This window comes from Anas acuta, chromosome 11 (genome assembly GCF_963932015.1).
Source record: "Anas acuta chromosome 11, bAnaAcu1.1, whole genome shotgun sequence".
NCBI lineage: Eukaryota > Metazoa > Chordata > Aves > Anseriformes > Anatidae > Anas > Anas acuta.
In genome coordinates this window covers 19,009,545-19,036,143 of record NC_088989.1, presented here as the reverse complement: position 1 = coordinate 19,036,143, position 26,599 = coordinate 19,009,545, and the positions used below count along the sequence as shown (strand labels likewise).

At 40.0% G+C, this 26,599-nt stretch overlaps 1 protein-coding gene across 8 annotated transcripts in view; it reads right to left on the bottom strand.

The window, feature by feature from the left end:
- Positions 1-15,123: 15,123 nt before the first annotated feature.
- FBLN2 (fibulin 2) overlaps positions 15,124-26,599 on the bottom strand; it is a 111,040-nt gene continuing 99,564 nt past the window's right edge. For all 8 annotated transcript variants that reach the window (XM_068694035.1, XM_068694031.1, XM_068694034.1 and 5 more), the window contains 6 exons: positions 24,402-24,530; positions 23,758-23,883; positions 22,232-22,348; positions 21,275-21,403; positions 17,104-17,227; positions 15,124-16,049 (listed from right to left, as the gene is read on the bottom strand). In XM_068694035.1, coding sequence (XP_068550136.1) covers positions 15,692-16,049; positions 17,104-17,227; positions 21,275-21,403; positions 22,232-22,348; positions 23,758-23,883; positions 24,402-24,530 — 983 coding nt within the window. In that variant the 3' untranslated portion in view covers positions 15,124-15,691. The remainder of the gene's footprint in view (positions 16,050-17,103; positions 17,228-21,274; positions 21,404-22,231; positions 22,349-23,757; positions 23,884-24,401; positions 24,531-26,599) is intronic.

The following is a 26,599-nucleotide window of genomic DNA, read 5'->3' as shown; positions in this document are numbered from 1 at the left end:
TCCTGTTACACATATGATGATTTTTGCACTCTCAGTTCAGAAAGTAATATTGGCTCAGCACAGACCCCGACTTGCACTTTGCTCCACCTCAGCAGTTTCATGCCTGCTTCTGCAGCCAGACTACATTAGTTACATATATTTATGCCATAACCAAAGGCAGTGGCCAAAAGCCATATTTTTAGTGACTTGTAAAACCAAAAAACATTTGCACAGCTAGAGGCAATGCTGAAACTGGAAGGGGAGTGACAGCTGTAATGTTGCCTTCTCCTTACTGCACAGTACATGAGCACGTTGTGAGACCATCGTTATCTGTTCCTTGACAACAAACAACTTCCACCTCAGATTTTAGTGCAGTACCAATCAAATTGCTCAACCTGATGCAGTGCCAATTTACATAATGCAGCCAGATAATTGAGCAAGGTCATTGGGGGTATACCTAAATACAGTGGATTACATCAGGAATACCTTGGGACCAGTGGAAGTCACGTTGGCACACTCTGAGACTGGATCAGTGACTGGGGCTGCAGCCAAACAAGGTGAAGAGGTGCAGGTGTGGGATGGAGCTGCTGTGAAAGTGCTGCAGCAAGAGAACTGCTAATTAATTCAAATACCAAAATACTTGCTTAGGTAGAAGACTGCTTCGGTAATCCATGCAGATTTAAACAGCCAAATTGCAGCATTGACGTTGCTCTGTTTGCATTATTTGGCTGAAAGCTTCCAAGATTTTAATCTTAGCAACAGAATGAGATAACTGCAAATCATCTCGCAGCTCAGCCATATGTGGCGGTACCCCCGTGAATCCTACACAGCAGAGTTCCCACTCCTGTCCTCATGGCTTGTGTATCTTTAGAAACTGTCCTGCCACCCCTTCTCCTCCCTCTCATTTATGACAGCCCCTCCAGATTCCCAATATCAAGGAAGTAGAGGGCAAAAACCAAACATTTCCCTTCACATACCTGTGGGGTAAAGAGCATACTGATGACACAATTTGATGGTAGGTCCCCCAGAAAATAAAATAATTTGAGGAGCATTACCATACATTAGACATGCTGTCTTGGAGATGTTGTATATATCTTATAACAGATCTTAGCTGTCTCTGCCCAAGGGCAGGACCCTCTCTTCTCTGAGGTCTCCTTTCCTCAGGCAGGTCAGCCTGCTCTCCTGTCCTCTCACCCAGTCTGCTTTCCCTCCTCTGTTGGCAAAGTGATGCCATTTCCCTCCTACCTACAGCTGCCTTTTCTTTCTTTCCAGTTACCATAATCCATTTTTGTCCTGGAAAACACTAACTGGACATAACTGCAACCATCAACCCATTTAAGACCTTAAACAAGTCCAAAAAAATGTATTCCCAAGTCAGCTCTTCTTCCCCATGTTACTGAAGGAGTACAGGCAATGCTTGAAAAGGGTTTGGCTGTAGGCTACTTGTAATTCCTTCCATTAAAAAAAATAAAAAATAATAATAATAAAAAAGGAAACCCCTGTGCAGTGTCAGTTCTTTGGGGCATCTGAGCTCTGCAGCCTGGAGCCGTGTCAGGAGTTCCATAATGAAGCTCTCTACTGGTACTACTGGTGCTTCAGGGGACCAGCAGGCTGGGCTGAGAGTTACTACAGAATAAACTTAGAATGCTTCAATTCAGAAGAAGTAGAAGACTTGTATTGATTTTCCACTTTACTACCCTACCTATTAGTGCTTCACACAAAGACACGTCAATGCAAAACCTCTAGTAAACACTACAGTTTTTCCTACAATGTTCTGAAGCATTTCTGACTTAGAGAACGCTCAAGACTCTCACTTCAATTAGCCCAGCTCTTCGTTGTTATTCCTTATTAGTATTAATTGTGCTTCTGTTCTACAGAAGTTGGATAATGTAAGATTTGACTATTATGACACAATCCTCTAGCTTAACATACAGCCTGCATGTATTTCCACAGCACTTGTATGAGACAGAAGAACATTATTACATTGCACTGTGTATCTGAAAAAGCAAGGCTGATGGACCTCACTGACAATGAACACTCTTCAGACTGAATGTTTAAACAAATATAGGAAAAATAATCTTTTGAAAACATTCTACAACATATACTAGTTGCCTAAGGTTACTCTGGATGTTTCCACAAGTTCATTAAGCTCAGGTCTTATGAATCTTGTGAGCATCTTGTTACCCATCTAGCTTGACAGTCTTCTACAAATAGAATGAATCAACACTTATTGTATTAACAGCGTGCCTCACACATATGGTTAAGGGACAACATTTAAAGGAAAAAAAATATATAAAAAATGTGTTCTTTCTGTACGTATTCCTTAAAAGAAAAACACAGTATCTCTCACTGTCTTTTTGCCCATCTGTTTTGAAATACCTCGTGAAAGCTGCTAATGGTCCTTGATAGCATGAGTTTATTTTTGGTTTCAGCTTATGCTCCTCCAAAGCTTATGGGGTGAGATCAGTGGCTGCTCTAGCTTTGTTAGGGTGGATGGTGCACCCAGCTGGGAGCAGCCAACTTCACAGCAACCCTCCCTGTAAATGTATCAGCACAGCAGTGTTTACAGGTGATTATGGATTGTACTTATGTTCTTACTTTAGAGCAAGTTCTTTTAAAAGACATGGTATGTTTGTCACAGGACAGACAATCAAGACAATCTCCAAGAAAATACAAACACTTCGTGTTCTTTGATACCAGCACCTGGAGTGCTCATTCGGATAAAGCCCAGGAGTCAGGAGAGACTGAAGGAAGGCAAAGGGTAAGAAACAGTCCTAGAGCCCCAGAAAAGTTTTTGTGACCCCTTCCTCTACTAATTAGATGACTGTCTTCCATCAGGAAACTGATGAACATAATATATGCTAAGAACAACAATGCCTAAGTTTTGTTTTACATTGCTCTATGATACAGATGCGATAATGCCAATTTCTCCCTTTGCAACACAGTATTACCCAGTGAAGCCCCTACACCTTCTGCCACCAGCTGTGGTAGGACATGAAGACAAAACCAAAACATTAGGGGGAACCTTGAACAGTGAACTCCTGTGAGTCTCACAGTTGCTTCAGCAAGCCTAATAGTATTCTTAAGGCTTTTAAAAAATTACATTACAAAGAAAAAAAAAAAAAAAGACACTAAGTACTCAGACATAACGTCCATTTTTTCCAAAAACATTTAATATCCCAACATTCAGCTAACATTAAAGACATCTATTTTACTTAGGGCTTGAATGTTTTTCAATTCATCTTCAAATAAATCATTAGATCAGCCTCCATCACTTACTATTGTAACTGTGCCTGTCCTAATAAGTAACACATTGCATTTATCACCACCTTCTGCTGTCATTTATCACAGTACAGACCATTATCACATCCTTAGACAAACCTCTCAGTACTGAGGAGATACAGAACTTTGCCCACGTGAACTTAAATAAATTATTTCAAAAGCCTTTCCAATGTTAGTAACTCAAACATTTTTGGTTTTTAAAATGATTTGGCTTTATTGACTTGTGTTAAAGACTCAGATTATTAAGTGGATTTATACTTATATTGGCCTATTTATTTACTTATGTCTGTTACTTAAAACCTAATAACAAACAATGAAATTATTACTCGGTACTTAGGTTATCCCTAATCTAAATTAAGATCTGGTACAAATGACTATTTATTCCAATTTGATGGATAAATAAACATTCAGAAACAAAAACAAGGAGGACAGCAAAATAAACTCTACTCTTATCCTCTGCTTATCCTCCCCAAGGCATCCAGGAAATACAATGTGCCCTAAAGGCGGGTAAGTGTAGACAAGCACATCAAGCATGGGAAAGCAAGATAAAAAGTCATAACATACTAGTATAATTTTGGTCATGAAGGTCTTGGGATACAAGCAAGACAAGGTTTGAGGGGAGAGATAATATCTTTATTGCACATAAGGATACAATGTTAAAAAGCAGTAAGCATTCAGGCTCAAAAATGCTGTTTCGGTTTGTGTGCTCTAAAGGTTGTTTTTTTTTTTTTTTCCCCAGGTATATCAGTGAATCTCAAAAATGATGTTCTCTCTCCCTGCAGACTTTATAGTGCTTAAAATGTCAACTCTTCTTAAAGATGTCTGCTTTGCACCTTCCAGCTGTTTGCAGAGATGAAGCTGCTGCCTATCACTGCTTCTCATCCCCTCTCACAGCACTTTTGTAGATAATAGTTTCCAAGTAATTTATTACTTCTAGAATAACATGAACCTCATTTCCATACACAAAACTAGTGACAGAGAACACAGAGCATGGGTTTTGCACACTTGCCATATGAAAAGCTATTTATAGGACCCAGCTCTCCAAGAAGGCACAAGAAAAAGTTATCAGTTTTGTGCAATATGTGCATAGCAAAATCAGTCAGAAAACCTGCAGAAAAATCTTTTACTAGAAAAAGAGTTAAGAGGTAATATTTGATGGGCGTAGTGAAATTAGTTTCAGTTCTTGCCAAAAGAAACAAAAATTAAAGCAAACAGGAAATACCCTAACGTCACATTTCAGATGCTTAGGTAGCATTTATTTTCTTTGGATCTGAACATCAGTCTTTCATGTGTTCGAACATCAGTCTTTCATGTGTTCATGCAGTGTGGGTTAAGGAATTGTATGTTTCCAATTTTATAGGAAAGCAAGGTAGATGGAGCTTTGCTGATTTGCCCAGTCACATCAAGTCCATAGCATCACGGGGAATTAAGGCTTGGTCTCTTCCCAAGGAGGTTCCCATACCACATCTGGTCCCTGTCCTTTGGGAAGAGCATTCCCACAAGGGTACAAAGCCAAAATAGCTCTCTTGGGTAAAGTCCCACCATGATTTTACAAAGGGCAGGAGGGAGGAAAAGCCTTTGTCTAACAAAGCCTCATTTACACTCAAACCAGTTTGCATCATTTTGCCAGGGTAAAGTGGTCTTACAGTGAATACAGACACAATTTGTATCCACTGAAAGTAATTTACACACTGCTGAGATGCTGCATGGTGGCCTCAACATCAAAGAAAACGAAGCCCAAGAATTCAGTTGTCATGTTCTGGGCTAGTCTCCATCTCAGCAGCATACAGGTAGTGCCACCAAGTACAAGGGGACAAGGTCACAGGTAAGTTAAACTACTCCTGCGTCTTCAGGAAAGATCATTATCTTTCTCCTAGGTACAGATGGAAAATACACAGTCTCTTGGCCACAGCCGCTACCTGGGGCAGCCCAATCTTTCGCAGCCCACTTGCACTGTGCACTCATATTACAAATGCCAACCACGCTTACGTAGTTCAGAGCGCCAGCAAGAAATCCACCCACTCTTCTGGCTCCTTTCTTCAACATTATGTCAGTCTGCTATAAACCAGCAAAGCCAGCTAGCTCCTCGCTCAAAGCCCTGCACTCATAATCTAAAATATTCCTCCCTTCTGTTCCTGCCAGCTTTCAGCAAGGGGGACTTTTGCTTTGCTCCGTTTTTTTAAGCCAGCCACATGCCACACTGTGATGACTTCATGGAAGTCTACACGCTAATCTTGCCAAGAACCCAGAACTGAACTGCATCCACTGAACCATGGCAAACCTCAGCACTTACAGTTTGATGGATGCAGTTCCCTGCAGTGATGTCCCCAAACGGTGCTTTCCAATTCTACGTAGTGGAAAGTCTCCAAAAATGTGTCTGTCCCAGCTTTCAGTCTCCGATGTTCACACGGCAGCATGTCGAGCCAAGGCTCACCATGCAGCGGACAGATCAGCCATAGCTTTGTTATTGCGCGTTCCTCCTCTCCATAAGTTGGCCACAGCAGAACAAATGGAACAGCCAGGAGGTGGGCTACTTCCCCAACTGTCTCTAATTAAAAGTAGGTTATGAACCATACAGTTTATTGTTTTGGGGTCCTTAAAATTTTACGCTGTTAAGGCTAGTTTTAAACATTTATTGTGCCTGTTAGCTGATCATTAGCTAACAACATGACTGGGATAACTGCAACTAGCTCAGTCAGTGCTTTTACCAATTGTGCTTAAAAGAAAGACTTAATTTTGTGGAATTGTTTTATTTATTTATTTTTGCGGACAACCCTGTATTTGTTTTCTTTGTATGTGGCTTTTCAGTTTACTCCTTTACTATGGTTCTCTCTGGCAAGCTGAGAAAGTTCAGATCAACTGTTCCAAAGAGCGATATTTCCTCCTCTGCCATTCTTCCATGAACCGAGGAAAGCCAAGATCAAGGGCACTCTAAGACCCAACCTACTCCCAGATCTCTCTGCTTTTTCTCTTTTAAAGGTAGAAATACTGCATTGATTTCACTTCTGTCACCAGTTTGTTGATTTCAACAACATCGTATCAGAAATGAGTCCTTGTGCTTTCCCAGAATATCCATAAATGAATATTCTTGTTCATATATGCAAACTAAGCTCTCATACACGTATGCACTATCAGTCCCCAAATCCCTGCCACTGCTCACAGGAGAAGGTGTAACTGCAGTTCAGAGCACAGCAAAACTGTACTACAACACCCTGAAGAACACAGGAGCCAACCTGAAATGTAGGACAGGGCAGGTATGAATCTATAATAATCCCAGCTGAAGCTGAGTCACATCACTTAAACTACCTTCCTCTAAACTCAAAGAAAACCAGTGTCATCTTTCATCAGTAATATACTATTTCTATGCCACCTTCTTTTCCAGTGAATATATGCTACTCCTCTCGGATGTTCTATGCTTTTTGTTCCATGTTGAGTAGCTGTTCAACATTTATAAGATGGCCCTTCAGAACAAGAAGGGAGGACAGTAGTTTCCCCAGGGAACTCAGAAATCCTCTTTTAGTCTGTCTTTTTAGGAACACAATTCCAAGAAACAATGAAGAAATCAGAGCATCTCCAACATTTCCAGGAGTCTTTACATGTACTACACATCTTGAGATGCCATACAAGAAAACAGAGAGATTTCTACCAAAAAAATTAAGCCTTGTTTGAGGTAGAAAATTATCTTTCATCACAACATCAAATTAAAATGTGAGGATTATCAAAGCTGCCAGCATTTCTGTGAAAATTGCTGTTTATGAACTGACAAGGAAGAAAATAATCCAAACTACATATAAACTATCCAACACCTTCAGTCAGAGGCTATACTTCTGAACTAATCATCCCTGCCCAAATTTTCTCTGGGAACATCAAACCTCCAAGTGATTGCGGTGAGCTCCTGGACCTTTGCCATATAACGCGGGATATTCTTGGCAAGAGCAATAAGTGCACTTGTTCCAAATAAGGAGAAATCTAGAAACTGGTTTGTCTCGGCACTCTTGGAGCCAAGCAAACCCGCCAAAACTCACGAAGGCAGACACAGGAGGGGAGGAAAGAAAAAAAAAACAAAAAAAACACAAAGGCCCAAATGAAGCAACAGAGTGAACTTATGACTGTCTGTCTAGCCAGTACCAGCAAATCTCATTATAGAGCTACAATGATGAAATACATGGAGAGCAAGTGTAACAGATCTGATGAAAGATCATGAAATGTTTATGCACAAAGTTTCAGTTTCATATTCCATACAACATTTTCAAACAAGGACAGTGCCAGAAAACAAGGAAGACTGATCTTAAGCTTTAATCTTAAAGAAATAGAATAAATAAATAAATAAAACCCAAACTCTGCTCCCAGATATTTCATTACAATCTGAGTAGTTTGCAGGACAGGTTAGCTTTTTGATTTTACTACTCATTATTTATAATACAGTTGGAAGAAATGGTTTAACTTGTTTGCAGGGGAAACCTGAGTTAGAGCTACATGCTTTGTCAGATTGCAGCGAGGTCAAAACTTTGATTTAGATCTTGGAGAAACAGCACGGTCCATGGATTACTTGGTAGAAGGCAGCACAGCTGCACAAGCTGATGTGTCAGAGTCTTCTTTTACACCATGGAGAAATACCCTACTACCTTCACAGTTACTACACAGGTATTACCAACATGACAACCATGTACAGAGAATGAATAATCTAGCATTTTGAAAACAAACAACAACAACAACAAAACAAACTCTAGTGCAGTGTCTATTCCAGACATCTATTATTTAGTCTGACTGCCCCTAACCTGGTTCCTCCACTTTGATCAGCTAATGGTCCAAGAAAAGCAATTACCAGCAGAATAAAAATATATTCCTGCTATTTTTGAACTGCTGTGGCAAGTCTAAATGCATTATTTTCTATGAGAACATAGAAAATATTTCTTCAGTGGCTAAGATGAGAAATGAAGAGAAAAAAGGTAGGAGGAGGTAGAGGGAAAAACTATTATTTTATTAATTAATTAGATCAGTGTTAGAATAAAATTAGCCTGCCTGCAAATCTTTACATTATTGATTTTGAAGAGAAAGCTGTAGTACAATGGAGATAATGAAGCATCTTGATTTGCATTTGAAAATGGCTAGCTCTACCTGGACAAGGAAATATAGCAATTCACAAGATATTCTAGTTAGTGCAATGAGAAAAATCATTGTCAACTGAAAGGTTTGGGAAAATTGTGACTTCAGGTAACAGCTGGTCTTGGACTTCATTTTTCAGTCTTTTTTTTACCATTGTCATACAGGGTAAAAAACTGATGGAAGGAATTGGAGGTCTTGCATTGTCTGACTAGTAGTAGCTATCAGTTTCTTAGCACCCTTCTGAACTCAAGGTCTGGCCTTTCTCCTCTTCTGACCACTCAATTTACAAAGCAAAGGATATTACTTAAAGAAAAGTAGAGGCACCTTTATAGAATAACCATATTCTTAAACAGACTTCATCACTGTATACGCCAGAATCATCCAGATGTGGTTCACGCAAAATGACTAGCGTGTCATATGAGTGTCTGTCTTCCTCTCCCCAGAGAGAAAATTAAGTCATCATTAAAGCTGTGTCTTCACTTAACATAGCCCTTTTACTTCAGTGGAGCTCTGCATCAACAGCTGTTGAGAACCTAATTCACTGTAAATTTTTTTAAAGGATTTTTCTTAGGAAATTATTACTTTCAAGGTTATTGAGTTTGGTGGGTTTGAATTTTTTTTTTTTTTTAATTCATGATGGTGAATTAGCAGAAGATGCCTAGTGGTACATGGCACAGCCCACAACAACACTTTGCTTGCACTACCCAAGAACCCAATTGGTTTCAACCCCTCTACCTACCAGCACCATCTCTGTACGCAAGACAACTGCAGGATGAGGAACAAACATTCAGCAGGATTTATTCCAGTCTTTAACCTTGTAACAACAGATATATGACCACAAAGCACCCATCTGGTACTACTTTTACAGAATGAAAGAGAGGGTTTACTTTGTAACTCTTCCATCAAATGCAAAGACTTGAAGAGGTTGTAATGACATATATTGATTTGCACCCAGTTACCCATCAGGACAGAGCCCATAACAGACTCTAGAATTTCCAAGTCCCAGCTGAGTACTCGGTACTCATTAACTCCCAGTTAGTGGGATCATCAGTAACTTCTACTTTTGTACAAATGCAGACTCTTGCTCACGTAAGTTGTAGTTCATAAGAGCATTGTTTAATATATGGGAAAATACAGGAGAGTGTCTGCTACAGAAAAGTTTACAAATATCTGCAAGTCCAGTAATAGACTCCCCTGAACTGCAAATGCAATTCAAGTGTTATGCTGCCTGGCTCATGACTAAGCTCCATGCTTGTGCCCTCCCAACTGCAGTGATACCAAGCACTGGTCATTACAAGACTACATTTCACTCTCAACCACACCACCATGAAGAACCTTCATATTCACTTGCGTTAAGTTAGGTGTTAAAATATATTGGTAAAATATTGCATATTTGCCCTACATATAAACTATAAAAATATCTACAATGTATAGTTTATATGACATGTAGCCCATGATCATACAAATGGCTAGGCACAGTCCTCTCCCTGCTCCTAGTAGGTATTCTAGACTAAACTATATGGTTACTCCACAATTATACACTTATGACAGTCAGACTTAAGCGCTGTCTGAAATATTCCTGGTCAGTGTGAAAGTTATTTCTCCAAGTTGCAACTGAAAGATAATAGGATTAATTATAATAGACCTCTGCAACAGCTTAAATTAACTGGGATTACTCTTTTATAACCCTACTGTGAATAATGTCCATAAAAGAAAAAAAAATCATGTTACACTTCAATGTCTGCAGCAGTACAACGCTCCATCTTAACTACAGGACACAAAGTTTCCCATACATCCAAGGAAAGACATATTCTCCTCTACCCTTAAACGAGTTTGAGAGTAGAGCTTGACTGTCCCAACACCATGAAGTCAGTGAGCACCTCCTTCACTTTCAAGGTGTAGCAAGCTGCATCCATTTGCTATTCCAGCCAGTCAGATGTGGCCTGCCCAGTCTCCAAGTCACAACAAGGACCTTTCAGTACTATGATCTTTACCCTTTGATTAGATCGTTTGCTCTGTTAGCACTAACAAAAGTGAACTTCTTGTCATGGTACGTTGCCTTTAAAAGATGTGTTTGTCAACCCTGTATCACTGTTTACATCAATCATTCAAACTCCAAAAGCAGCAATGCTCCTCTTCAAACGTACCTCATTCTATGATTGTGTTTGTTCCATACTGAAAGGATTCCACGTTCTTCTCCCCTCTGACCCCAGCCGTTGATACTGGGGAGAGTCTACCTTCTTCTGTGGCGTATCTGGCAGCAACTATTCCATAATCACAATGAGCCAAAAGCCCTCTCTGGAGTGTAGCCTGGTAAAGCTTATGATAAGTCACCCTCATTAAGGCATAGAAAGGCATCTCCGCACTCCCATTCTTCAAAGGTGTTTACATCTCTATTTTGGATGTATTTTCCTTAATTTAGGTGGAGTCAGTTATTGTTACTAACATGTTCCATAATTGCTTTCTAGAAATGGTGGCACACAGAAGAGTTTGTCACTCCACATGTCTTGCCATTAATCCAAAGCAAAATGATTTTTTTTTTTAAACTCTTCCAGCCCTCCGTTATCATCACCCCACCCCAAGCCCCAAGCAGTTAAAACATCCTGCTGGTGATTTATGTGGCTGACAGTTCTTGGCTATCACTCAGAAGACTTGTTATACAAAGGATCTCCTCCTATCCCTCCCTTCCCAGGATACAGGGCACCACACTGGCATCTTATCCCTCCCCAGTCTCAGCTAAAAAAGAAAAATCCACAACACATGTTAACAGATATATATGTATATATATATATATATATATATATATATATATATTTAACACTTTTAATACACTTAAACTTAACACTTTAACACAGCAGGAGCCTTGGCTTATGGGAAGCCAATGTCACCATCTTTCCAAGAAAGCCCCCTGGTCCAAGGAAGACCCTGCTCTGGAAGAAGCTGTTCTTCCCATACTGCAAACAGCAATGAGAAGAGCCCACAGAGCAGCTCCAGGATGAGGTCTGACACCAGGCTGGCCCGCTGCTGCCAACCAGCATCTCAGGCAGCACATGCCAGGGTACATCGAGCAGGACCCCTTGAAGGGTGAAGGCTATCTAAAGAGCTCCTAAGTTCTGGAATGGTCCTACCCATAAACTACAATTCAGAGAGCAAATACAAATGCAAATGCAAATGCAAAAAAAAAAAAGAGTTTTAGAAGACAAAAAGCTCAAGTTTGTGACTTCAGTTTCACATCACTGGAACAGGATATAATTAAATCCTAGTTTTCAATAGCCACTTCAAAATGAATGTCTCCATCATGCAGAGAACACTGAAATTGGGAAGATATTTTTTATTTAACCTCAAAATCTATTTTTACCCCAGAATTCTAATTCTCCCCAGCTGGAACTTTCTCTTCCTCATAGCCTGGGTGGGAACAATGTAAAGATGAAAAAAATGAAAATAAAATTAGCTATAGAGAATAAGGGGGGAGACAAAGAATCTGCAACAGATTCCACAGATCCTCCAAGCTAGATGAAATCAAATTCTCACCCTGCAAAGTTCTGAGGGAAAATAAAAAACTTACCCACACATAAAGGACATCAGTTTTAATCACATACACAAACCTTTACTTAGGACCACATAGAAAACAAACTTTATTACCCTTTTTATCACTGTACCAAAGAGCTGTAAAAACATACCTTTTTTTTTTTTTAAACCTTGCTCCTTTTTGCTTTTCCTCTTGTGCATGCAGTTTTCAGCTTTTTCTTGGTTCTGACTGAATTGTGAAAAACATTTTTCAGAGCACTACAGCCCCTGATACCATACACCAGAAAAAGAATGCAAGCACAACCAGTGCCACAGTGGGCACAGAATGGAAATGGCCCTCACCTGTGGCCATCTCCACCCAAAAGCCAATTGTTGGCAGATGGTCACTATCAGCAAAAGCCTAACGGCTGTGACACAGGAGACAATTTGCTAGCTTCATAATGACACACAGGCTCCCAGAGCTGAGACAAGCATGCGGAGGCAGCCTATAGAACAGAGGCACCATGTACTTCCCATCACTAGGAGGCTCTTGAACTTCTGTCCTGCCTCCTCCAGTGAAGTGTGTGCACAAAGGAGCTGCCTCCCTGACCAAATCCTCCTCACAGCAGAATAATCAGAAGGAAGCTCTGTTTTTTCCTCTGCTCTCTGGAATACCTGCACTTGTGCTGCTACAGGTGTTTCAAAGGGACATTTGCACAAGAGACTCTCATGCTCTGATGTTAAAACTTATTGCAGTTTATTCTCTTTTACAGCTTTAGCCTCAAGGAACGATCCAAACCATAAAATCCAAAAGTCTGAAATATGTTTCTGTCCTAAATCATTATTAAGGAATAACAGATATAAATGAGGAGAGAAATAAAGGTGAATAAAGTTCTGTTTGTGGGATCTTAGAGCTAATCGTAGAGGCTTGGACCATTGAAGTCTACAGCTTGCTCTCTGTGATGGACAGCCATACTCCTGTCTTCCACTGCGAGGACAACAAGCAGGGCACAAGCTGAGTATTTTGATGCCTCTTGTCTATAACAGGCTCACAGAAGAAAGCTAGCCCCAACTAGTCAGCACCTAGAGTAATCCACATATATGTATTTTTTACACACAAAGAGATAGGAAAATAGTTCCTCCCTGGTGCAAAAAGGAAATAATTCCAAATACTAGCTACAAATATCTTTCTCACACATCTACTGCTACTTATAGCATTTCAACCGCTTGTTAACTATATTCCAGTCAAAAGAAAACCTCACGTGTCAATCTGTAATTGACCCACTCAAGCCTCCAGGACACACGTGGGTTTTCATTTCTTCTTCCTTCCAGTGGTACGTTTGAAATTCCTCAGTCTCTGGAATCACTGGATCTCCCAAGAAATACTAATGACAAGTACAAAGAGGTCAGATTTCAAAGAGATAGGGAATAAATAACCTGAAAAATTAAACAGAATGTGCATTGTTCAGAAAGGTCACATAAAGCACGTTTCCAATTTTGGGAACATGTGCAATTATCTACCACAAGCCTTTCCTTTGCTTTGACCCATTGCACTAAGCAACCATTTATACCCATATTGAATGCCTGCTGCACACAGTGCTGATGAAGACTTTTTTTTTAAACAACATAGCATTTCTCTTATAATCATATGCAAAGCCTTTCCTAAAACTTTCTTCATCAACTACCTGTCTAGAAAATGAAAAGTCTGTGCTACAAACTGCCAGATCTTTAATATGATTGACTATGGTTGTTTTTAGTCAGCAGAAGGTCTCCAAGTAACAAATGGCTTGTCCATTTGTTCTCTGAGAAGAAAGACTGTCAAGGCTTGAATATCATTTACAGTCTATCAAATACTAATGCTGATGGAAAACTCTGGGTTTCAGTGACTCTTGATGTGCCCCACTGGGGCATGGAGAAATGTTTCACCACTTAACATGTATACTGTGTAATGAATCTGGAAGGCTCTCCTACTCCTTCTTGCAGTCGCCTTTTCATCTTGCCAGGCCTGTAGCTGTAAGATATGTATTAATTGAGATGACAAACTGCATAAATATGTTTCTCTGTTGGCACTTCCTTGCTAAAAGCTTATGAAACTGTTAAGTATGGAAAACAAAAGATAGATGGAAGAACACTATTACAAAATTATTTTTATAGAAAAAAAAAAAAAAGAGAGATAAGCTTGATGTATGCAAACTTGCAGATATCCCATATTTTACAACTGGTGAATAGGAATGATTTTTCTCTAGTAATGGGTTTTTGTGATGTTAGATACAGAAAGATTTCTGCTTTATTATTGATGAGGGAGACCAAATTAAAGAAGTAACTTACTGGAAGTGGTAGAAGTTGGCCTTGGGATATAATGAATACAGTACATCTTTCCTCTCAGCCTACAGGTAGTGATCACAAGATTTTAAGATGCACTTCAAACAAATATTTTACAAAATAATAAAAGTGTTGATCATGGCATAAAAAGCCAGAAGAACAGATTTTTTTTTTTTTTTAAACGGGCACGCTGCTCAAAACAAGATTGACTGTAGAAAAGAATAGATTATTAAACCGCAGTGTAGTAAACATCAATATATTGTAGCTATGTTTTTCCGTTAAAACATTTTACAGAGTAATTATAGCTGGAACAAAGGAAGCTCAGTAAATTTTAACACTGGAGCTTTTTTTCTTCTTTGGAAAAAAGAGGTCTGATGTTCATTTCTAAATTCTAACAAATACTTTGATTATACTAAGCTTTACCACATCTGGCCTTGAGAGCTTTGGACTTCATCCAGTTTCCTGTGGAACTAGAGGAAATCCAGCTCAAAACTTAAGTTGTGCTATTTCTAAATGGCATAATACATACTGCCAATTTAACTACCATTTTCCTCTGTGTGATTTGGTAACACAACTGAAGTAATTTTCCTGAAGAACAGAAGCAACTCCCCTTTTGTTTATTTAAAACTGCAAATAATTCCTCAGTGGTACACCCAAGATTTAAAATAAAGGACAGTAGTTGATTATTTTATTATTTCCTTGTTTTCTCTTGGAAAACATTCCTTTAAGAATTACAATACATCTAATCTACACCTATAGTAACCTAAATAGAATGGGTTTGTGTGGAGAGGAATTCAAGAACCTATGACAACTACTAGCAATGGCAAAGCAAGCTTTTACCCTAAAGCATGATACACTCTGAAGGCTGTGGTCTTGCAAAAACTTAGCACATGAATAGTCCTACTAAAGCAAGGCTCAATCATAGGCTTGTTCACTCGTGGAGTTTTCTTTTATTTATATATATTTTTAGGCAACATATTATAAAAGACGGAAGGAGGAAACAAACCTGTAATATGAGGTGAGCTAACCATCAATGTACGCACATAGCTCTTGATGCAGCATCTCAACACAGAGAAACCTCAGGGGCCAAACTAAGTTTGTGTAGCAAAGAGAAATTGCTCAAGGTTTTTCAACTTAATGGCAAACAGCAATGCTCCCAAGTGAACAACTTTCTTCTCTAGTGCAATACCTTGCCGATGTGACTAAACCTAAAAATAATTTCTAAGAAAAGGTTCCAGCATTTAACATAATGTATGTACTGCCTTTCTAACCCTTCTTTCATTCATTGTCAAATGAAGATGTGAATTACATAACAAACAAACAAAAAAAAGAAAACAATTAACTTAATTTACACAACCAGTAAAAAAAAAGTTTAAAGCAATGATAGAAAAATAATATAAAGGCTAGATACATTAAATGCCAGTTCAACAGTATTAAGCTTTGGTAGAACAGGTAAAGAGCATAGCACCAATAAATTCCAATGTCAATACATGCTTCAGTATGCATGAGCTGTGATGAAAATGTAAATTTTGGCAAGAAAAGTAGTGTATGTTCCCTGACGCCACAGTTTCATTTCAACATCTAACAAAAAGTCTTTGGGCTCTTTCACTTGTCGTTGAAGATAGACAATGCCTGTGTATGAGTTCAGCCTTCGAGTGCTGAAGTAGTTTTCTTCATTTCCTTTGTTGATAGTGAGGATTATGTTGTCTCCAGCATAGGCAGGCGATGGTCCAATACGGAAAATATGAGCTGGGACCATGATATTAGTTTGGAAGTTCAGCTGGTAGTAGGTAATGCGCACTGGGGTATTTTGGCAGTCCAGATAATTAAAGCAGCTGATTCGTTCACACCTCCTAAGAGAAGCAAAATGAAAAAAAAAATCAGTGTCCTTGTAATAGCAGGTAAAAATATATGCATTTCAGAGAAGCGCAAAGTCAACAAAGTCTTCATCCTGTGCTAAACAAAGAGGAGCACCAAACTTCAGCTGTGTAATTACTATTTGCTTGTTCTGCTTTTACAGTGCCCATAAAGCATTGGCAAATGATACAATTGTCAGAGTACAACAGTGGAAGACAATGATCATGGGCAGGAATAGATGTGTTGGGAAGCTCCACAGCAAGAGCCAGAGTCATGCTGCAAGCAGCACAGAGCTTGTCTGTGATACATCATTGACAGCACAAGCTTGGGACAGTGCTCTAAGAAAATCAACACAAGGGAATGGAAAGCAAGCTCCTCAAGCAAAGCTTCTAATTCTATAAGGCAGGAAAAGTATGTTTTAAGTCATAAAGCAACTGTGATCTCCTACGGTGAATACGGCTTTGCACTTTTGAAGGAAGGAGATTCTCTCCATGCTCCTCCATATTTCTGGCTTTCCTCTGGCTTTCCAAAGTGCTGGCAGCCATTGAGACAGGAAGATTTTGGGGACCTGAGACCTCTCAGTGGTTTAGGAACCGGGTGCTACTAGTTACAATGTTTCTGGAATCTGTCAAGCTTCTTATCCTGCCCCCCTTCAACATTTCAACCACCCCTGAGGAAATGCAATTTGTATATTAAACAGGGAACCCTAAAACCACTATGAAAGTGGTGCACTGAGCAGCCTAGCAGTTACTGCAATAATATAAGCAACAGGGAGTATTTTCTTAAACTTAAATGCAAACAGAGTCCTTTTGGAGATGTGGAAAGCATGGGAAAGCATGACTGAAGCTCCAGTGACTGCTGTTACAGCAGCTGGAGAGCAGAGAGGCCCTAGGGTTTGGAAGAAGAGGGAAAAATTGACAGAAACTCTGTATTTGGAAAGTCTTGTTGCTCCAGTTCTAACCATGTACAACCAATCCCAAGGTAAAGCACTACGTAACAGTCCACAGCCAGGGGACAAGGCTGCTCAGTTTGCTGCACCCCGGTACTTACATGTCAGACACTTTTCTGTAGTTGGAAGGGCACTCGAAGGACAGGCAGCGGAAGCTGCCCTGGATGTTATAGCAAGACTCTGCAGCTGAACAGTTATGGGTTCCTATTGCACATTCATCGATATCTAAGAAGAAATCCAAGGGAAAAGATAGGGTAAGTAATCACAACATGTGGGCTGCAATATGTCTTCCGTGAAAAAAAAAAAAGTCCTTCCTTGACATTATCAGTTAATAGAAGTTGACAGTACCATTCAGTGTTGTATGCAATAAACAAGGGAGCCCACTCTTCTTTGTGAGCAGCATGTGATCCTTTCCATGCTTTGGGACAGAGACCTTCCCTTGCGTGGCAGAGGCCGTGGCCAACTGCAACCACCCATGGCATGGCAAGGACTGGCCTTCTGCCACAGGGGAGGTTTGCTTCTTTACATGTGCTTTGCAAACATTTCCACACTCCTTACAACCTAGCTATTCTCATTCCAGACACTTCTGATGCAACACAGGGTTTAACTTTCAGCGGAGAATAAGCATCAGAAGGATAAAAGTTCTTAAAACCCAAGATCCTCCTGTCTTGCAGCTTCCTTCTGCAATAAAACAAAACATTGAAGGTTCAAAACAAACACGAACATCCAGACAGAACTGTCGAACTGTCTGTGCTGTTATTTTCTCTCTTGCTCCTGATGTGTCAGAGATCTGTCATTAGGAATATTATAAGCTAGGCTGAAAGGGAACAGAATAATAACCAGATAGAGGCAGTCTGAGACAGAGGAAACCCAAACTCCTCAGACCACCCCGCAGCTGCTGTTCACCCCCCAGCTGCTGTGTAAGATTTCCTCAGCAGTTCCGACGGAAGATAGTTTTTAAACAGTTTCCTGAAAGTGATGGGCCAACTTTACCAGCTTCACAGGTCAGTGGTAGTCCCTGAACCACAGTTCCTTGCCTAGGGCTATGTCTTGCAAGGTGTTTCTAAACAACGCTCATATGCTGTTCAGCATGAGCACAGTGCACGTGCTGTAAGTCAGTAGCTGGGAAAGCAGCTAAGTGATCTCACATGGCAGAGCTCTGCATGGACCTGTGCACACTGCAGGCACTGTGTGTGAGCACCAAGGACAGTCCTCGATGAAAGGGCACTGCTAGAAACCCCTCACACACTGCCTAGTGTGTGTGACTGTAATGGATCCTCCTTCATGGAGGGTGTTGTAAAACACCCACACACCCCACTCAAATGAGCATCCCCCAGGTTACCCAGCCTGCAGGAGGGGACGCCCCTCCCCAAAGGGATCCCATAAAACTGACTGGGGAGGGACACCCTATGCCTGCCTACACGTTTGTCATTCACAGCCTATTGTTCTGCTAAGTTATAAGTAAAAAGTTATCCCTCAGGAATAAACAAATGCCATCAGGACATAACTGACTGCTGTTAAAAGCAAACTGGGGTTTCTCACTGCCTTTTGAGAGTTGATGAAGCCGGGCTATGTCAGCAGAAGGATTTATCCATGCACGGAGGTTGCTCTGGATTGAAGCAGGGGGCAAATACAAATCAAAGTAACCAATGCTGTACAGCTATGTAATCCAGGAGACCTAAGCTCCACCAGCCTGACTATTACAAAATATGGGAACTTAAGAACAACGTTAGAACAAGAGTCACATTAATGTGTATATATATTATGCACATTATGGGGAGATATATATATATATATATATATATAAAAGTATCTATCTATCTATCTGTATATATATAGAAGTATCTCCCCATTATAAGTAAAGTTGCAGAAGGCAACGAAGAACATTTAAAGCTCAAAGACACTTAATGGCCTGGAGCATAAGTGTGGTTACCTAAATAACACATATGTACAAGCCCAAGCCATGGACCTTAAAATGCTGAAAACCAGATGCAATAACAAGAATCCAGCTTGAGCAGAAAATATTGGCAAAGACCTCACAGTCACATTGTGTACTCCCAAATGTCTAGACTACGCACGGAGGCTTTAAAATGAAATAAATGCTAACAGACAAACCACGTGAACTGTGTAGGACTCCACAATTCTGCCAGTTGTCACAGAGGAGACAGACTCTTTGGAGGAAAACTATAACTTCCCTCTGCCTCCATTCCCCTGGGATGAGAACTGATCTCATTCACTGCACTGACTGGTTTGAAAGTCTTGCAAAGAAAAGTATACAATAGGAAATAAGAGAGAATCAAAGTAAATTAAATCCCATGCTGGTTCTCAGAAGTGCCCCTAGGTGAAAAGAAAATTTCTTCCATATTGCAGTCATTGTCATGAAAACACTCACTTCACCAGTTTGGCTCTGCTGCAAAATACCATACACAGTTTCTCCAAAAAGATCCATATGTTGAGACTGTTATATGAGATTCAGCTCGTTCATCTGAAAAAGGGGTACAAAGAACATACCACCCGTAACTCCTCAGAACTGGTCAGATGATGAGCAAGTGAGGCCAAATCCTCACCTGGTGGAAACCAGTATAATCTTCTTGAGTTTAGTCCAGCTGACATCAGCTCAGACTGTTTCTCCGAGCATGTGTTCAGAAGACCTCAGTGCATAAGCCTGCCCAAACCTGTAACTACATGCTTGTAGAGCTCACAAGTCTGCACTGCTGTCTGTGAGCCCTACAAGCTCACAAGTCATGCAGTGACTTTTTTGCATGACTGCATGCAAAAAAAAAAAAAAAAAAAAAAAAAGAAATAAAAAAAGAGGGGGGCCACATACCCAAGGGGTTACTTCCAAGGCCTGACCAAATGCCAGCTTACCCAGCCATCCACAAAGCTGCTACACATCTGCTAAGTTTTGCAAGTAAGCAGCACCCTCTAAGAAGGGTGCATGTCCCGGATGGTATAGGATCTTTGAAAAGTTTTTGCAAGCATTAACATATAACTCTTAGCAGGGCTAGTCTATACAATAGAAGCCATTTGCACAAAGGATGAGCATGCAGTGAGGATTTCACATGACAGACAATGCAATTGCAATCCCTAGGTCCATATGGCAAACATTTTTCTTTCACCTCTAGCACTTGGAGCACCCTGGGTACCTCCAGCTCAGGAGAGCTGTGCTGGCGGATTAATGCAGTGACTCACCGTTAACTCTGGAAGACATCCTCGTCTCAAATCTCAAATTAACAGAAAAAAAAAATACAGGAAAGTTATAGCTGCAGGTTTTCTAAAGGTGACTTTTACGTAAGGATTAAATGCACGTGGATACATCTGGAGTTGGGTTCTGAAGTCATACGCAAAAACATATTAAAAAAAAAAAAGCTTGGAAAGATTCTCTTTGTCATTTAGTTTAATTCTCTGCTCCAAAGGCAGGATCAAGTATGCTTATGCCATTCATGATTTACACAGCGCAAATTCACTGCAGTTACCACTAAGAAGAGAAATTAAGCATAGGAGAATAGGAGATACCTAACCAAAAGTTATGTGAAGGGTTCCTGAAAAACTAAAAGCAGGAAATGCCTGGTAGTTAGCGTAACCGACTGCAGGAATGCATGTAGAGTACATAAAGGTAATCAGATCTTCAATCATCATTACACAGTCAGTGCATCCTCTGGAAATGGGGGATTTTTACTTCAAAACCAGACAGCTGCATACCAGATGAAAAACACGAGGCACCCAGAATATGTTTCTATAATCCTGAAGAAAAGGGGTGTGTGGGAGGAGGATACATGTCATTTACACTAACATCTCCGAATACCAACGTATTTAAGCCTATGTGGCAGACTCCTGAATGTTCCAATCCCCATTACAGCTCCTGCATTCTCTTTCCTAGTTTTCTGGGGCAGGAAACTGCAACTTTTAATGAAGCCACAGATTTGAACATCTGGCACCTCTAAATAAACAGATCTGATGAGCCAAGGTGCACATACTGCCTGTGCAAGCAATCAGATGCCCCTGTTTGGATGATGAAGGGAGCTCCCTTAGGAATGCACTTAAACAACCAGCTCACATCTATAGCTGCCTCACTACTTGTTTCCAGCACGGGGAAAAAAGAAAAAAAGACATCATAGATACCAATATCTGTCAATTTTGTCAAATACTGGCTTTTTAACAATGACTAATATCCAAAATGGAGACTTGATTGAGTAATTGTAATGTCTTAGATCATTCCAAGGATTAAACCTTCATGACATAATGCTTTCAGTTCATCAAGCTCCTCATTACCTCGACAGGTTCTTCCATTTGCTGCCATGGTATATCCCTGCTCAGGACAAGCACACTGATAACTACCAGGAACATTCACACAGCGGAAAGTACAAAGAATGCCTGCACTCTGTGTGCACTCATCGATATCTGGAAAACAAACAAACAACAACAACAAAAAACACCACAATTACAAACACATTAAAAAAAAAAAAAAGAAAGAAAGAACAGTCACCTCAAAAGTGAGGCTGTAGAACACCAGGAAGTTCTTATATGGCAAATTTATAAAATAAACATTTATAGAATATTCTTAAAAAATGCAACCACGAAGGTTTGATATTGGTCTTGGATGGCTGATTGTGCTTTCTGAAATGTTGAACATGAGTGCTTCATGGACTCACGGAAGAGCACAGTAAGTCTTAGCACATCTGGGTATGAAAATCTCATTGCGGTACCTCTGAAATTCTTCCTGTAGGATTGCTTGGGGAGCTGCCTTGTGCTTGGAAGAACATGGGTTTCTTCAGCATTTCTTGAACAGAGACTCTCCAAAGCATGTGTCAGTATTGGTAGCTTTAAGAGGAAAAGGTAAAACCCTTCCTGCCTCCATTCTGATCACTCTGCAACCCACCACCAGCAAAGCAAGCCCTCACCCAGTCTCGGCTAAATGTTTTAGCCAGTGCAGTATAAATAAATATCTCTTCCCTCCTAACTTTTTCAGTCATTAGCTGTAGCCCCATGAATCAGTAGTGTCACTGGTTATATGGTCACACCGACATCTTCCAGCCCCAAGTAGACATGAAAATGAACTGAATTTTCCAATAGCTGGAGTTCTCTTTTGCTTTCTCTGCAGCAGGGTGTAACTCACAATCATCCTCAGGCATCACCTGTGCAGCACTAGATGTTGTGGAAATTTGGACAGCACTTGCTGTTAAAGAGTGTGCACGTACTTAATTTGGCCTGACCAAGCAGCAGCCTTACCTTTACAAGAATGACCATCTTCTGCTAGCTGGAAACCTTGCCTGCAGTAACACTGGTAGGAACCATAAACATTGGCACACTCCTGGCTGCAGGGACTTGCTTCGCATTCATTCACATCTGTATCCAAAAACAAAGGTACAGAAATTGCTACAACAGTTCAGAACAGAATCTTTCACTATTTCTTGCCCCTAAGATCAGCTATTAGATCCTTCTGGATGTTGTGGATAAGGATGTCCCCCAAATTTGAATTTGTCCCCCAAAGATGTGTCTGCTCCCTAGGCAGGATGCCAAGAAGCATAAGGATGTGAATTCCACCTAAATTTCATTTCTGTATATGCCAATGTAAACATATATATGCATATAAACATTTGTTTCAGACTTTATCCATTACAGTTAATTAAAAATCTGTAACCACTGCCTAAGAAATCACAGAAAGCTTCAGAAAATTCCATTCAATTCAAAATCTTCTTTTTCTTTCAAGTTTTGTCACTACTAAGATTCATTTTTAATAAAATTTGAATGAAAAGTCTCCTATTTCAACTGTATTATATTCTTTCTCTCTCAAATAGAAGGAAAGGAAAAAGTATATGAGTGAAAGGAAGAAAGTGGAGAAGCAAAGATAAAATAATGAAAGCTTCGTTCTAGATGAAATATTTTAAATTAAATCCAAAAGCTCCTAGAGAATTTTTGGGTGTTTAAATCACAGCAAAAGTGACTGCAGAAGAAAATATGTGCCACTATAATATTTTGATTGCTGCACACTCTATATATTTTAAAAACATTAGTTTACATCAGCTTCAAAATTTTGATAAAAGAAAATAAAGTAAGACTAAGAGAGATTTTCATTTCAGTGAGAGCTGATTAATTTGTAAACATTGTAAACATCCAAACCACATATATTGGAAGGCTTCTCATAAGAGATGCTCTTTAACTCCAGAAGAGTGTCTCAGCATACACTAAAACCACAATGCCTTCTGCTCTTTATACTTCAGTACTTTCCAAAGTCCAATTACCTAAACAAACCATCTGACATAGCTTCTAAACGGTGACTGTGCTAGGGAAGGCACAGCTGCTCAAAAGCAGAGGTCGAACATTAACAGCCAATCATTTAGCCGTTTTATTGAGAAAACATGGAAGCTAGAGACTACTGCTATAAATAAGTTGACAGTAAAAAGAAAACAGGGAGAAAGAAAAGGTGCCCAGAATGAATCTTTGTGTCTTAACCTTGTAATAATGTACTGACATTTAATCAGCTGTGTGGACCCAGCAGCTTTGCCCACCACTTGGGGCACACACACTGCTTGCATGGGAGCGATGGGGAAACCTTTCAGGTGCACTGCTGACTGGGTGAGTGCAAGGCACTAGGATCTGACAACTCTTATCTGACAGTCTGAATGTTTAATTCAGCACCTACAAATTTCAGCACGCATACATCACAGGCTTACTTAATATTTGCATTTCACCTCAACTTCTTTAGAGTTCCTTAGTTTACAGCGCAAATACTTCATGGAAAACATGTCTCGTACCTTCACAGTGCTTCCCATCATAAGACAGGCGGAAACCAGAAGAACAAGTGCAATGGTAGGACCCAGGGGTGTTCTCACATGTGTGCTGACACAGGCGTCCAGGGTAATTCCAGCACTCATTTATATCTGCCAGGATAACAAATGAATCACCTTATAAACAAAAGCATCAAAGGAGATGCAGGAGGGTGTTTTTAAAAAGTGTCAGAGATTGATTTGCAGAGCATGAAATGCTGCAACCACAGGTTTTATGCTGTCTGCCATTGTGCTCTAATTGGTGTACAGTAGTGATAAAATACAAAGTGCTGTATCATGGTCTCTTATGAAGAAAGTTGTTAAGACTTCAGAAAGATAAGTTTACACAGCAGGAGAAACGTAACCTATAGGAAAATATTTTGCAGTTGACTTTAATCGATAACCTGCAGCCAAACTAAACCCAAGGACACTTGGTCCATACTCATAGCACAGAGTGGCAGAGCTCTAAGTGGCTGGTTGACTGAACAACAGCTTTTTGGAGGTGATTCCATTATCTTCTGAGACACTGCATTGCAGAACTAATAACTGCACACTACAATAGTGCTAAATACTGCCTTGAGGTCCAAGGCTCAATCAATCAGTTGTTTCATCTGATCTTGTGCCTTACATACCAATGCAGGTTCTGCTGAATGCATCATACTGATAGCCCATCTTGCAGTCACAGCGATAAGCCCCAGGAAGATTATGACAAATCTGTCCTTCACCACAACGGTGTACACCAGTTTGACATTCGTCCACATCTGCAGAACCAGAGGGAGCAATTAGTTTAAATGCTGTTTTTTAAAATAAATAAATAACTCAGTAACAGGAACAGAAACTGTTAGGGTCGTCCATTGGACAAAGCAGATAGAATATCAGTTTTTCCTCACTCTGCTATTCTGAGTCAGCTTTACATATCTCTGAGTTAAACTTCTGAAAAGCAATAAATTATTTTAAAGTCAAAATGACAACTTGAAATGCAGCGGAGCTTTCCAGCATATTCTGCATTTCAATGTAAACACATTTTGATTCTGATCAAACCATGACATTTAAACATCCTATTCTGATGTTCTGCCATTGTGTGAGTCACTTCAAGCCTTTTAAAGCAAAACAAGAACTAGCCAGAAATTCTGCTCATCCCTTGAACTAAAGCAATTGCTATTTTCATCTCCAGCTGCCCTTTCAATGCTGCTTCTGCTGTCTACCTTTTGCTCTTTCCCACTGTTGATCTTTTTTCTTTTCTCAATCAACTCACATTTTTATATGCCTCATGGTCTCTCATCTGAAATGCAATACAAACAAATTAGTTGCTCCTCCACTCACATGCACCACTTCCAACCTCATTTTACAAATCCTCAGATAAAGATGAGAGCTTTCAATACAGGCTGATTTACAGGACTTGCAACATGACTAAATAGCTCATCAGTATTTAACAAATCCCTGTTACCATCTGTGACAAGCATCAAAAAATCTGATTAACCCACAGAAACTGGTAGTTCTTCGAGCCCTGAGTGCTGCCATTTCCTAAGCCACAAGATCCTGCTTCCTTCCAATTATCCACATCTTCAACTACTTTGACAATCCAAGCCCCTGTTCATGTCCAATTAATTAGGATGGCAGTCTAAAGCTGGGGGGTTCTTTCAGCAGTGCTTTCAGTCGCTGCCCTGTTTGAAGCCATAAATTCAAATTCTATTTCATTTCAAAGGGTTCCTGGGTGGCTCCACATCAAGCAACAGCCTTGGAGAATGCTCAGGAAAGCAGTCACTTGCTGAGTAAATGGCAGAGAAATGGAAACAAGTTACTTATCACAGACACTTGGATTTGGGGAAGTGAGGACTATCAACCCTGGTGAGAGGCGCAGACAAATATTTTCTTCCATACTTTGGCTGAAATTCCTACCAATGCGGTCCCTGCTGGCACTGGGGTTAGCGATGGCAGGGATACCGCTCGCCCAGCAAGGGATTCCTGACAGACTCACAGATTTCTGCTGACACACTGTCCTATCATTTTTTTCTAAGAGCAAAGGTAGCATCGGACCAAGGAAGTTTTAAAATGCAAATAAACATCTGTAAAATGTTTTATTTGCAATTAATTCATACTGCAACCATTTCATGAGTTTATCCAAAATTATATATTCCATTGCTTTCTGCCTTTAATTAGTTCTCAGATATTATCTCATCAGGATTACACTAAATTTCATGAAAGGTACAGTATTTTTCAGTTAAATGTAAGAGGTAGTTTTTTTTAGTAACTCATTTACTGAATCAGAAAGAATGAACATTTTCAAGAGAAATGAATTCTGTGATTCTGTGACATGCTTCTAAATTTGCATGGTTACTGGATGCTGGAATGGTGGTAACCCTAAAAACTTCAGGCTCACCAGGCTTGGTGGTGCAAATTTACCTTGTCCTTTTGATTTTGCTGAAACAGGCCTGATTAAAGTCAGCTTAAGAAACGTCTCTATACAACAGCTGAGACAGACAGGTCTTTTGGACCTTCGTTTTGTAACAGCCATAATATTTCAGGCTGCTATATAAGACAGCAAATGAGACTGCACTACTACGTCCTAAGTTTAGGAAACAACCCCCTGGAACTATATTAGGAAGGTTTCTCAATTTCTTCAGCTACATGCGAACTGTCCCTGTCTTCTGCTGCTTCCAAATCTTCCTCACTTTCTCACTGGCAAAGGACAGCCTGGAGAGCCCTGGGAGAAAAATCATGATGGGCAGCAAAGAGCAAAAAGCAGAAAGTGGAAGCTTTTTTTGACTGGAGTCTTCTGTCTACACCACTAGTTTTGTCTGCAGGTCAATAGCTGTGATCAAATTAATTG